This window comes from Trachinotus anak, unplaced genomic scaffold (assembly GCF_046630095.1).
Source record: "Trachinotus anak isolate AG129_WGS33_773 ecotype Australia unplaced genomic scaffold, CSIRO_AGI_Tana_v1 ptg000016l, whole genome shotgun sequence".
NCBI lineage: Eukaryota > Metazoa > Chordata > Actinopteri > Carangiformes > Carangidae > Trachinotus > Trachinotus anak.
The window spans coordinates 16,912,205-16,926,340 of NW_027273867.1; the positions used below are offsets into that span (position 1 = coordinate 16,912,205).

The window sequence follows — 14,136 nt, forward strand, 5'->3', positions numbered from 1 at the left end:
CTTTCTTTCTCCAATCAAGAATTGCTCATTTATTATTAATAGCTAATAAGAGCTAAATTGGCACTTTTAATGATGCCAATTTGCCAATATGTGAACAAACATTAGGCGTTTCCCTGAGGAACAGAAACCTTTTGAGGATCTGGGGGAACCAAGGTCTAACTTAAGTTCTGTGACTCTGGAGGTCTGCTAAAAGTCTGGTTGAGGTCCCTTGTGAACCTTGACATGCAGACTTCCCAGGAACATGCCCATTAAAGTGCATTGGGCATTGGAATTCAGCCACAGTCTCTGGTTGTCATGATGATGATGATGATAATGATGACGATTTCTAAAAGTAATAGAGTGTACTGTGTTCACTTACCTTGCTGTCATAATATTTCTCCCGCTTATCAGTCAGGACAGAGCGAATGACGGTGCCGGCGTACTCTATCACCATTTCCCCAGCCTCAATGTTCCTCTTACAGAAAAGTCCACGGCCATGAATTTGAGATCTAAAAGAACCAGAGTAGAATTATTATTTGTATTATTTGAGCATACATGTAGTTTTGTATTTTCATAAAATCCCAGGCTTTTTTCTGCCATTTGTTTGCCATTACCTGTAAACTCCTACTGCTTCTTTGGAGATTTTCTCCAGGTGCCTGAATCTCATAGCCATGGGAAGCTCACTGCTGGTGGCTCGCCTGTCCGAGTGAGACACAGAAAAGGTGGCGTCAATATCGACACATGGAGTCTGTCAAATTACTTTTATTTTTAACTCATGTTCAATGTGGAGTGCAGTGGGTTACAATTCAAATGTCAGGAGCAAGAAAGAGAGACAACTTAAATGCTCTAACCTGGAAGATTTCAGTGGAAATTCATCCTCTTCTTCATCGAAGGGGCCTATTATGTCAGGGGGCTCTCTGTGCTGTGATGCCAGGAAGTTGAACATATCAAAAGTTGCTTTCCTAATTAGGAAAAGCGGAAAGAAAAATACAATTAAATTGACATGAATTTAAATCACAAAGACACCAACTAACAAAATTTTTTTCATAAAAACAGTTTGAACAGAAAGTAACTGGGGCTGTGTTGGTACCGTGTATAGATTTCAGCTCGGGCGCAGCCACTCGGGTTGAGGGGAAGCTCTTCCTCGATGTCATCACAGCGGTGGAAGCGGAAGCGGTGCTGTTTGCAGTTTGCGGCCCCCTGCAGTTGCTCCAGCAGGAAGATGACAGCGTCGTGGACGACACCGAGCACCCGCGGCCCACTCATCCCGCCCAGAGGCAGCTGCTTCAGGTGGAAGGCTGCTCGAGCTTCGAGAACGCCATCAATCACTGCGCGCCAGGCAACTGAGGGAGGACAGAGAAGAGGAAGGTGTGGGAGCTCCATTAACACAGCACGTGCACAAGACTAATTTTCTTATCATTGAGTCCAAAAGTGTGAAAAAACAGAGAATAATTCCTCTGTCTCCTAGGCTGGCTAAGGCTCCGCATGTTTCACATATTCAAAGAACTGCATAGGATGTTAAAAGGGCTTATGTATTTGTAAGAATGTAATCAGGTGTATGTGGTTTCACTGGAATTAAACGTTCATAGATTTCATTTGCAGCTACAAGTGAAGTCTGTCAAACATTACAGTTACTCACAGAATAAAAACAGGAGGTCAAAAAACAGCTGTTACCCTCTATGCTGTTAGCTTTCACACTAAAGCCGTCTTCACTGGTGATTTCAAAGCGCAGATGGGGCTGGTTCATGTATGTTCTCTTTCTGGGTCTAGGTGCAGGTGCATCTTCATCTGAGCTGAAACCTGTAGAATTAAATGTAATTTCAGTGGTATGTACAACGTTTCCTGAACAGCTATGATTATAGTTAATAAAACTTTATTTAAATTAGATTTTGAGTAATTAGACTTCGTCAGGCAAATTTAAGAACAAGATCATCTACACACACACACATTCATCTCTGGATGGCTTTAGGGAACGTTTTTATGATGACATATTTAACAAGTAAATGTTCCTTTGTTTAAACATTCATTTGCTTTTGTATGTTTTTTTTCTGAGCTTCAAATGAATAAACATTTAATGTTCAGTCACAAACCTGAATAAGGGCCCCATTCACAGAGGTCTCCATGGCGAGCGCTGACCCACATGTGTGTTTCACTCAGACTGTGACTGTTGGTTTGTGCAGATGTAGGTGGACTCTCAACCTGAGAATGCCTGAGCAGAGAGGACAAACTAATAATTAATACTATAGACAACAAATGTAGTAACAGGGTTGGCAGGTACTTTCAATACCACTTTATATTTTGTTCATTTCCAAAATAATCCTGGGAAGAAAATGTATTTATTTGATACAGAATATTTCTTTAAATTGTATTTACAAGGTTGCAAATGCAACCTTTTTCTTTTAAAATAAGTTGGCTTGCAAAGTGGACAAATACTGATGTCCAACTTTATGTAATCTGACACTTACCATTTATCTCTTTATAATAGTAACGCTCTAAATGAGTATACTTTTGAAGGTGAACAAACCTGGAGGGTGTGGGCGGTGGTGGAGCAGTAATTCTCAATGGCTCAGGCTCATCAGACACATTCTCCTGGTCTAGATCAAGAATGTCCTTCATTGTTGGTGCTTTCATTCTCACACCACTTGATCTGCTGAAAGAAATCAAAACATTGTGCTTTATATTTTACCATCTTTTCAACCTCTCTCGAGGCTGTGTAAGCCACAGAAAATAGTTATAGTTAATACACAGACTATTAAATATCCCCATCATTTAGACCAGTACAAATATTAGTTGTTTTTATTATCCATTTTATGTTGCTAATTAGAAATCTTTCAATACCTGGCTTCATCCACTTCACTTGAAGGATCCATCAAGAAGTCCATCTTGGATTTCTTCCTTGAGGGCCTTTCAGACACTGACGACACTCTCTTAACTCTCACCTGGTGGCGCGATGAGGCAGGTGTTGGTTGTGAGTTCAAATCTGGTTCATTGACAAAACCGCTGGGTGACTCTGAATGTGCCACTGGTGACTGATCTGAGTCCTCTGCATCCTGAAACTGGGATGTTCTTCGATGCCTGGCCTTTGGTTGTTGAGGGTTACTGAGGATGATGGGTTTTGTCTTTTGCGTGTTGCGGTGGGTAGCCATGGCTCTGTCAATAATAGCCTGAGCTGTGCTTTCTTCAATGTTGGAGAGACCAGGTTCAGGAATGCTCCGCACGCTAACAGGAGCTGCAGAAGTGGGAGTGCCGCTGCTTTTCACAGGCACCACTCTGAGAATGATTTTTCTCTCTGTCGTTGTTGTGTGGTTACTGGCAGGAGGGGTGTCTGTAGCAGGAGGGTTGGAGCGAGACTTCACTATGACACGAGGGACAGACCGCTGCACAGCGTTACCACTATGGAGAATCTTGGCTATCTGGCGTATTTTACTGTAAGTGGGAGAATTTGTATTGAGTGACTGGTACGTGTTTGACCTTGGGTCTTTGATGAGAATCTGACCTTGACGGTTGACCAGCAGGACTTGAGGGGCAGGAGCCAGGGATGGGGGCGAGTCAGTGGCCGCAGCCTGACTTGGAGTTGCCACCTGCTGCCGAATTCCTGGCCTGGAGCTGTCCAAACGGATGGCGATAGTTCTGCTCTGTTTGGCACCAGGTTGAACAGGTAAAGTGTTCAAGCCATTGATTACAATGGGGGATGTGACTGGGCGTGGGACGGCACAAAAAGTGGCAGCAGCAGGGGCAACAGACACATTATTTACAGTTTGTGTGGTTGGAGCAGGCAACAATAATTTGAGTTTATGCTGCTGCTGAACACACGGTTTTGGTGACAAGCGTTTAAGGTTTGGCGTGGGACGTTTTGTCTTCACCACAATGGTTTTCATCGGCGCTGTGGGAGATTTTTTGGTTTTAGGTTCTGGTGAGTAGTCGGGGTCATTTAAATCGTCTTTAAATCCGTCAACTGAGTCAGCTGATGAGGCACTGTCATCTTTATCATCATCTTCATTGTTATTTTGGTACAATACAGAGCCATCTCCAGCAGAAACAAAATGGCCTGTAGCTGAATCCAACAATACCTCATTTTGAGATGCTGGTGTTTCAGAGCTCATCTGGACCTCTTCCTCGTGAACTGACAGCTCATCATGTGTGTAACCTGATTCAAGAAGAGCAGATGGTGGAGAATTTTCTTGAAACTCTGGCTCAGTTGTTTCTTGTTGGGCTGTTGACTTTGACACAGTGTAGATTGACTCCAGCCTCTTTAGAGCAATAGTCAGCTGTTTAGTTGGTGTGTTGTGGTTGTGAATTTTAGCATCCTGAGCTTCATCGCTGCCCACTTCGCTTTCATCGCTCTCTGACCCACTGTCCGCCCCATCTAGCTGTGAGATGGACTGTGCTGAATGGAGCTGACCAGAGGCGTCTGAGCCACTGGCTGCATCACACACAACTGTACGTGAAAACTTAAAGTAATGGCTTGAGTCCTCATCTTCAGAATCATTTTCCTGATTATGTTCCTGCATTTCCACATCCTGCACTACACCTTCCACCTCTCCTCTACCACCTTGTGCTCCACAGTGTAGTACCACATTCTCAGTGAGAAGAGCCTCATCAAATTCGAGCTTCGCATTCAGCATGGAGGCCACTGCCACCTCTGTGTCGGTGTCAAACACAGTGTAAGGCAGCTCCTGGGACATCAGGTGGGCAACTTCCTCTTCCAAGTTATCAGGGGCTAGTGAGATCCCATTGGTTGTGGCCACGGCTGCGTCTTCTGCCTCAGACGATGCTAGGAAGTCTTGTGGAACCTCAGCAGAAACTGGAGTGGTGATTTTAAAGTTTTGTCTCCCTTTGGGGGAGTGAGTGATGGCTCCTTGTCGTGGTGACAGCCCTGCAGAGATGCTGGAGTTGGACCTAGGTGGGGAGCTCCAGACTGGAGATGTTGAGTTTTGTCGTGACAGAGGTGGCGAGGCTGGTCCAAAGCTTGATGATCTTGGCGGGGAACTGAACAGGGCACATCGGGAGTGGATGGTGCCACCGGAACGGAGGGTCATCGGTAAAGATGGGTCACTGTCTGTTGGTGAGGAACTGCAGCGGCTTCTTGATGAGAGCCTGCGAGGCCGACGGGTGTCCTCCAGGTCCCTCAAAGTCAGGATGTGATGTGATTTGGGGAGAGCAGACCCTGAGAGCATCAAACAACAGTGAGTGATTTAGGGGCTCTACTTCACAAATGCACTAACATATAATAACATTTAACAAAACACTGCCTTTAAAAAGGTAAATTATGAAAACTTGCAGTTATATATAAAAAATGTTTTGCATCATGTCATCTTGAACTATTTACCTGGAGATGGAAGAGGTCGAAATGATCCTCCTGCTGGTCTCCTGGTCTGTGTGTAACCAGGACTTTTGGATCCAGGTGTATTGTGCAGTTTAGAGTTGGGTGATGGGGTAGTGGACTTAATTGGGCTGGATGAGGAGCTTAAACAATCTGGGGACTCCATATCTGTCAAGGAAGAAAACATGTCCAACCACAGTGTTGTATTACATGACAAAAGTATTTAAAGCTGCTTTAACAAATATTTTTCAATTAAAGTCTGGGTTTGTCACAATAAGTGACACATTACACAACAATTTCATCAAACTCTGCATTGTCCCTCAGATCCACAACCTTTTTAACTTCCTTCAGCCTTTGCTTTGCCTTTCTGGCCCAAAACTTTGGTTTCACTGTCACTGCTCTCATCAAAGTGGCTTCCACAATGGAGATATCTGTACGGTCCTGCTCACCTCTGTGGTGTTTGGGACTGTGGACTATGGTGTGATTCTCTTCTTGGTCCCATCTCGGATCTTGTTCCTCACCAGGGAGAGGTGTGCTCACTTCTGTCACCTTACAGGTGTACTTACAGCGCCTGCGGGGGTCCACAGTGCTCCAGTACAACCGGGAACATCTAGAGAATAAAGGGAATAAGAATGTGTTATATGTATAAACAAAAAGAGTGCAAAGTTCTTTAGAATCATTCTGAGAACAATAATGACAGTCATCAGCAGATAGCTCCCAAAAGTATCATGAATGTCGTCCTATAAAGTATTTGAGTTTTCAGTCACAAATATACAAAATGAGAATTGTAATGAAAGCAACATTTAAAAATAAACATAAATATAAAAGATTTTTATAAAAAGCAATTAACTGCTACAAGTGTTGATTCAACAACTGATCAAAATCCTGCTTGGCACATTTTCCGATAACTACACACAAAATTTGTCCTTAACCAGTTGTGAATGACCTGAATATGGATTTATAATGACAATGATTACTTACTGATAGCCAACAGGATACAGCATCCTCCCATTCGACGACAGCTCTGACAACACACCAAGTTTCTGAATCTGCAGAGAGCCTGGAAAAGTGAGGAAAAAAATTCTCAGGATACTCTGATATATACTGTAGTAGTAATATTTTATTCCCTGATGAAGATCCACATTCTGCACACTAGGCAATAAATGACACTCATATCTTTACCTATGGTCATGTTTATGGATTCAGGCTCGAGCCCTGTGAGGAACTTTCTCCTGAAATTGATTCCCTCGAAGTCCACGTACACCCGTCGAGGGACTTCAAACCCCTTCCCAGACACCATCTGGAAATGTGTGGTAAATCATAAATCAGTACAATGTAAAGAAACCCAGCAGGTGTGAGGTGTAAGTGAAAGACAGACATACTTTCCACTATGACATAAATGCAAACCATAATTTATAACTACATAATATAATTTATATGATACAACTAAAAATTAAATAAAAGTTTAGAGGAAAATTGTGCCTTTACTTTTGCATTGACAAGATCCCTGTGTTTGTAGCAGTACATCTTCCTGTCCTGCTGAAACACACAGTTCTGGGCGCGAGCACACATGAAATGGAAATTACTCTGGCAGGTGGCAAGACAGCAGCCCACAGTGGCTCCTGACTGTCCACAACGATCACAACGCTGGTGAATGAAGAATAAAAACATTCATGTTAATTTAATTTAACTGTATGATAATCCTTTTCACACAGGTTTACGACAGTTACACAACTTGTGCTAACTGTAATCTCACAGTGCTTCGAGCAAGTGACATAACAATTTAGCTACTAAAAACATAATCGCCATTTAACTGATTTCCTGAAAATATCTTACCAGGTGGCGCCCTCTTGATACAGCGCTGTGCACTTGCAAAAGAGCACTGTTGTCCTCATATACCTCTGCAGACCAAAGGCAGCAGTTAATGTGGGCCCATTCATTCTGTCCCAAGTACAACAGCCGTCCTGCATCCTATCAGAATAAAAATACATTCATAGCACTTAATACGCAGCAGGGAGTAGACACTTTTTGATGACAAGCAAGGAAAGACAGGAGCATTTAGTAAAAAGTCAACAGCTGCAATGTATTCAAATATTTGACTTTTTATGTGAAATAAGCAAAAATGTTGCAGCTTCTCAAATGTAAGGATTTACTGCTTTTTCTTGTCTTACATTTATATATTCTGCTTTCTGATTAATCAAAAAACAAATCTGCAGACTTAAAGATTATGAGAACATTTATTAGTTGGAGCCCTAGCCTTGTGGACATTTTAAGACAGTAAAACTCACACTGGGAGTAGAGTCTCCATATTGTTGACACAGAGCACACTGCCTCATATCTTCACTCTTGGTAGTTTCCCAATCACCTTTTACACCTGTGAAGCAGAAGCACTGAATGCTTATACTTTGTATTTTGTATGATTTAAAAACAACATCAATATAGTTAGTAAAATAGCCGTTTCTTTAACTGTACAGATGTGATCGTTCACTCTAAGGATTAAATTGTCACATTCTTGAACATACATGATACAGAACAGGCTGCTGTAGTCTCCATACCATGTGAATGCAGAGGGAGGCTGTGCGATGCACTAGGCTGCTGTGTAGTGAGTGACGATAGCACAGAGTCTGTTTTCCCCGCCTGTGGGCCTCTGAACTCCTTAGACTGGTATGTCCTCTCCAGCCATTGTGCATAGCTGTGCTCCTTAGATGGTGGGAGGACTGCCTCAGCGAGCATACCACTACAAAGCAAAGGATATGAACAGTCAAACAGAGGGGAGAACCAGGGAAGACATTTGAGACAAATGTCCACCTACAACAGTGTCCTAGTAACATTCCTATTCTCCAAGTCATTTAGATTGCAGCTAAATAGACCAACTATACAATAACACTCAAATAAGCCCAGTGAGGGAATAATGTGAATGTGTATACACTGAGGGATAAATAATGTTTGGTTCCGTGTTCTTGGTAATAGATTTACCTTGGTAATTCTTCAGAGAATGAGTTCCACTTTTTCAGATTGCGTGCAGGAAACCAAGAGAAAACTCGCTCCACCAACTGTCAGAAATACAGAATTTTAGATCAAAGGTCAAAGGTTAAATTATGGTGAAGGAGAGTGTCTATTCTTGTACATTTTGGACAATTTTTTAGTCAAACAGTCTTTTTATAGTCTGGCGTCTAGTGACACAGCTCCACGTTCCGTTCTGTCACACCAGAGGATGTGGCCAAGAAAATTGACACGGAGGGAGAAAATAGATTTCCACAGGAAATCAATGTAACAGGGGTCTCTAAAAATACACTAAGACCATGGGAAAGCTTACTTTGACATAGTGTGCCCTGGCCTGACTGGTCGGTCTCTGATCCTCAGAGAGAAGCTCCTCCTCCTTCAGCCATTTCCTCATCACAGAGATGACATCGGCATGGAACGCTTTCTGAGTGTACAAAAAAAAAAAAGAGGCCAAGGATTCAATCAAGAGCATCTCACTGTCTTTCTATGGAGAATGATAGAAATAATTATGTCACATTACTCATTCCATTAATTTCACTGAGCTGAATATGGTGACTGATCCCTATAATTAGCAGATTATAATGAAGAATATACTCACTACTGAGGTGTAACCGCCCCCTTTAAACTTATTCTCCATGACTTGCAGATCGCAGACTGGTTGTTGTTCCCTGACAAACCCTGAGTTGTTTGTTTCTTGACACTGAAAGGCAAAACTTACCAAATTTAATAATAAAACAATAAATAAAAAAAGATCAAAACTTTTTACTCTTAATTTCTGTGAAAGTCACATATATTCCTTTGAAACAAAACTCTTAGGATATTTATCTGTCACAGGGCTGCAGATATCTCTTACCGCTTTACAGATAAAGAGGTGTTTGGTGGTGTTATTGGAGAGGAGGTCAGCGAGCACCTCCTCCAGCCCGACTATCAGTCTGCTCTGCAGCTCCTCCTTCAAGCTACTGTGTTCAGTTTGGCGCTGGTTGCAGGGTGAACAGGTGAAAACCACCTCATCTGGTTGGCTTAACAGCAACCCAAACAGCTCCTCTGCAATGGTGCAGAAAACATGAATGTTTAATTGCAAATATAAATTGTTATCAGTACAAGATTAGACCTGCAATAACACTATTTACCACACATTTCTACGTGTGCAAATTATATTTTTTGTGTGTGTGTGTGTATATATATTATATATATATATATATATATATATAAATAAATAAATATAAATTAATCATAATGTTTCTACATTATGTCACTGACGATGGAAAACAATTTTTATCTTACGAATACTACCTTTCGATCAAGATGATGCAGTGTTTAGTTTGAATGAAAGTCTTTTATAAATACACTGTTACCCACCTGAAAGTCCTTCACATTGGTAATGAATCCAGTGGCAGCACTTTGAACAAGGAATCATATGTGCATCATGTTGGCTGCTGTCATCATAGCACTTATGGCAGACGGTGCAGAAATTACCTGATGTAAATACAGATCAGATATCAGTCACACTGTCCTTTGTTAGTGCCACACATTTGAACTATAAACGCATATTATATGCACACATCCAGGTCATCCATTTAAGCAACCCTGGACTTGTTTGGTTAACTTGTGATTAGGTCTGGGAGGTTTTCAACCAATGAACCATATATTTGCTGAGCATTCATATATATGGCAACAAAGCCTTGAGTAAACACTGTGTCTCTCTCAGTCTTACCTTTGTTGTGGAGAGAGGTGCAGTCAGGACAGAGATCCTGTTCGTGGTTCCAGGCCAAGTCCCAGGTCTTTCCAGGAGTCACACCACAGCTTTTACACCGAATGCATGTCATGCACACCTACACAAACACCCCAAGGTCAGAAAATAGCACACAAATCAAGTGCAGGGAGGATGTTCCCCTCAGATTCATAATCTCAATGATAAACAGTTACTTTGTGTTATATCTTATTTTATGTAGGTTTCACAGGTGAATAAAAACTACAATTCTACATTTCATGACTTTTATGAATTTTCACTTAGTGTTCCTAAGACCATGGCAGGAGATATTTTTATGGTTATAAGAGCAAATACCCAGGGCATGCTGCAGTTCATAGGTTTAGGGTATGTTGGTCCCAAGCAGGAAGGATGGTAGGAGGTGTGGCATCTCCTGCACTGCAACACAGGCTAGAGAGGGAAAAAAAATCAGAGGGGTATATTAATAAGAGAACTATTATTAGTATATGAGTGAGGCTAACATCTCTGTCACATGTCATCTCTCCAGTTTTTCCTTTCTCTGCTGACTGCAGAAGATAGCACTTTTATAATAATTTGTAACATTTTAACTTCAATTAAAATTCTTTTTCAGCAGAGATAACCCAAATAGGACGACTTTGGGAGACTTCCATGCTCTATAAAGAAATTAAACATAAGTTGATGGTGTGAGAGTGTTGCTGGCTTGCATACCTTTGTGCTCTTGCTTCTACGTCCACACACGTGGCAGAATTTGCAGCGCCTGCAGCACCAGTTCTCCTTGTTCTCCTTGTGGGGGCGCTCCTCTGGCAAGAGGCAGAAACTATGGAAAGGCTCACAGCAGATCTGGCAGAATATCATCTGTGGAGAGACAAAAGATTACTTGCACTGCAGCACACCAAAGTAATGACATACATGAAAAACTAAACCAAAGATTTAAACAAACATTAAAACTAGTAATGACTTTACAACTGGAAAATAATATTACTCATAATATTCTAACTATTAAAGAACTGAATTACCTCATGTCGTCCTTTACTGGCGCAGAGCAGACAGACAGGTTGTGGTGTGGTAGGGACAGATGTGAGGACGCTGAGTCCACCCATTAGCCATACATTTTGGACAGCACAGTCCTCCTGAGAGACACAAGTCACAAAACAGCATAAGCAAAGTGATCAGAGTTTTCTTCTCTGTTACTTTGAGGATGATTGCAGGTTGGCTGGTCCTCGACGTGTTACAATAATAAACATGTGTACAGCTCGACTCTTTTACTGACATAACACCAGGAGAAAAGCAATTCAGATATATAGTTTGTACTTTCAAGCATTCAAAAATGTGTTCAACAACTATAATTTCTCTTTTCTTATTTTTGCTAAAAGTGAACATATCAAATGTAAATATTTGCTGGACACTTTAACACAAGTTCCTCACTGTACAGTGTCTTCATTTCTAGGGAGGGTGGCCAAATGTTAATCAAACCCCCAGATGTAGCTACTGCGCTACATCAAATAAACCACAGAACTTTATCTGCAGTGCAGTAGATGTCCTACTGAAATAAGACACCTGTTTCTTTTATTTTATTGTATTATTTCCTTTATCTTAGAGCTACAAAAACAGTCATAATCCACAGAGTTATTTTTCTCTTTAATACTGAACTTGAACTACAGTATAGTCTCTTGCAGAGTCTCTAATCTACTCTTTGATTTAGGAAGAATGTGAAGTTGTGAGCATAATCTTGATGCTGAAAAGCAATATTCGGTCAATTTCATATACACCCCAGTGAATATTAAAATACCACACATCACTAGTGCCAAAACCCACCTTGAAGTCCACACGGATCTTGTACTTGTTCTGCAACAGGCCCCTTTGGGGAAATCCGTTAGTTAACCCCGTCAGGGTGTTCACTGATGCACACTCTGCTGGATTCTGGGAACGAAGGACATAGTGTGGGTCAGTTGTTGGACAGGTTTTCAGCACTGTCTCTTTTACAGCGTCCTCCGCCTCCTCCTCCTCTTCAGGGTGATCCACTTGTTTGTCGTGCTGCTCTTCTTGTTTGCCCTCCTGTAATTCGTTTTCTGGATCGACAGTGTTGCGGGGCACTTGCACAGTTTTATCTTTGTTAGCTCTGCATGTCAAAACATCTGCGTCCTGCACCTCAGACTCTGGATGTCCCTGAAAACGCAACTTTGACGAAACCTCTGTCAGAGCTGAGTGCAGTATGGACTGAGGATGCTGCTGAGATGATGACAATATACATTTGTGCAAATGCAGGGCTGACTGCACCACAGACTGGGGCAGACGGTGCAAACGTAACAGCAGCGATTTCTGTGTAGAATCAGTTGTGGGATGTGGTGAAAGTGGAGAAGCAGAGTGTGTTACAGGCTGGGACAATTCTGGGGGGGATGGTGTTGTAAGGTGGGATGAATGTGAAATAGCGGTGTGTGTTACAGGCTGGTACAATTCTGGATGCCACTGGGCAGTACACTGATCCAGACACTGGGGTAACTGCTGTGTCAAAGACAGAGCAGACTGCAGGACAGAATCAGGCAGACGATGTAAGTGTATTTGGAGCTGCTGCTGCAGCTTCGGCATTGGGCGTCTGGATGGGCTGGTTTCAGGGAAAGTTTCTCTGGGCTCCGTCTCATCCGTATTCTCCTGTTCCTGTGAAGGAGGGGACTGCCTAAGCCAACCAGCAAGACAGGTTCCATAGTGACACCAATACCAGTGGCATGCAGAGGCGGCGACCGACAGCAGCCAAAGTGACAGAAAAAAGGGGGAGCACTATGACTTCCAGAGTAATGCGTTAGCGTGGAATAATTTTAGTTAGAAAAGATGAAGTAGAATTGAGAAAATGCATTCAGTAGATACACACAGAGGTGCAATTAGCAAAGTATTTATGTCTCCAGTGCAAAGAATGATAGATAATGACAAAAACAAAACTAATAACTAGTTCATCATTTTGTTGACGACACTTTAGAAAGTCAGCTTCATGGCAAAATGCATGGTGTTGTTCTCTTAGTTTGTTAGTTTCAAAAGAGGGGTTTGTCCATTTTCCCTTTTCAGTGTGCTGCCGCTATACATCTATATTATTATATAAACACCACAGCAAATTAATGTGTTGTGAGGCTATTAATGATCTATGCAATTTCTAGTTTGTATTTAGCAGGAGATATACAGACATTTTCGGTCTCCAACAACTTTTGTGAAATTTTGTAAAATGTCATGAAATGAATGACACTGACACATGCACATACAATGTGTTTAGCATGTACATGCGGGTATTTATATCTGCATTTCCAAAGGTTACATGCGTGATTACATTCATGCAGGTATTCCATTAGATGTACACATGTTGTAACAGCATTTCTCCACTAATAACCTGTAAATAAGGGTTTTATTTTTAAAAAAGGACTCAGCATGAATTTTGCACCCATCAGTGTGCTGTTAACAAGCACTGTTGTTCACAAGCCCTGCCAAGCCCTTCTCCTTGTGAAAGTTACAGTTACACTGTAGTAAGTGAGCAACGTGGATAAATCTACAGCGAGCAAAAGGGAAAGCCACACAAAACCTGAGCAATACCAGGAAAAGCTGCATGTTGCTTTGTTTACAATGTCACTAATATAGATTACATGTGATTGATTTTGTGTACTTGCTTCCTCTTTATTCTTGTCTTCAAAATATGGGGGCTTCGTTCATTGGTGGTTGATTTTGGAAGGAGGAGGAAGATCCGCTCATTGGCTTGTGCCACCACAAACCTGTGTCTCAATCATCAATGAGAAGCAGCACACAGTCGCCACAATCTCAGACTGTGATGTTCGAAATTTAAAAAAATATGTTGTGTGCGTGTGCATGTGTATGTAATAGCCAGCACTACAAATTTGCAATCAATAAATACAGATGAAAATAAGTTCAACACTTGAAGCAGCATCTACAGGCGAACGTTTCTCAGTCTTAAAAGAAGTTATTTCAAATTATGAAGAACAGCAAATGATTCAAGTAATGGAGACTTAAAGCTTAGGAAAAAAAATGAATGATGTGGCTTATTTGATTAACATGTGATCTGAACAAGTCAAATGTACATGTCAACAATCAGCAGAAGCAAGAGACA

General features: G+C 41.7%; 1 protein-coding gene across 3 annotated transcripts in view; it reads right to left on the minus strand.

Annotated features, from left to right (window-relative positions):
• kmt2ba (lysine (K)-specific methyltransferase 2Ba) overlaps positions 1–14,136 on the minus strand; it is a 29,365-nt gene that overhangs the window by 2,360 nt on the left and 12,869 nt on the right. The window contains exons 10-35 of one of the 3 annotated variants that reach the window (XM_071501244.1): positions 11,850–12,689; positions 11,051–11,164; positions 10,743–10,889; positions 10,371–10,463; positions 10,020–10,137; positions 9,665–9,781; positions 9,159–9,349; positions 8,904–9,005; positions 8,619–8,729; positions 8,279–8,355; positions 7,858–8,039; positions 7,591–7,676; positions 7,139–7,273; positions 6,791–6,949; positions 6,485–6,602; positions 6,284–6,362; positions 5,752–5,912; positions 5,309–5,470; positions 2,818–5,146; positions 2,504–2,626; positions 2,070–2,188; positions 1,654–1,779; positions 1,070–1,322; positions 831–941; positions 594–677; positions 359–488 (exon numbers count right to left, since the gene is read on the minus strand). In XM_071501244.1, coding sequence (XP_071357345.1) covers positions 359–488; positions 594–677; positions 831–941; positions 1,070–1,322; positions 1,654–1,779; positions 2,070–2,188; positions 2,504–2,626; positions 2,818–5,146; positions 5,309–5,470; positions 5,752–5,912; positions 6,284–6,362; positions 6,485–6,602; positions 6,791–6,949; positions 7,139–7,273; positions 7,591–7,676; positions 7,858–8,039; positions 8,279–8,355; positions 8,619–8,729; positions 8,904–9,005; positions 9,159–9,349; positions 9,665–9,781; positions 10,020–10,137; positions 10,371–10,463; positions 10,743–10,889; positions 11,051–11,164; positions 11,850–12,689 — 6,267 coding nt within the window. Of the gene's footprint in view, positions 1–358; positions 489–593; positions 678–830; positions 942–1,069; positions 1,323–1,653; positions 1,780–2,069; positions 2,189–2,503; positions 2,630–2,817; positions 5,147–5,308; positions 5,471–5,751; positions 5,913–6,283; positions 6,363–6,484; positions 6,603–6,790; positions 6,950–7,138; positions 7,274–7,590; positions 7,677–7,857; positions 8,040–8,278; positions 8,356–8,618; positions 8,730–8,903; positions 9,006–9,158; positions 9,350–9,664; positions 9,782–10,019; positions 10,138–10,370; positions 10,464–10,742; positions 10,890–11,050; positions 11,165–11,849; positions 12,690–14,136 lie in introns of all 3 variants that reach the window. The other 2 variants (XM_071501243.1, XM_071501245.1) reach the window with 2 other exon arrangements.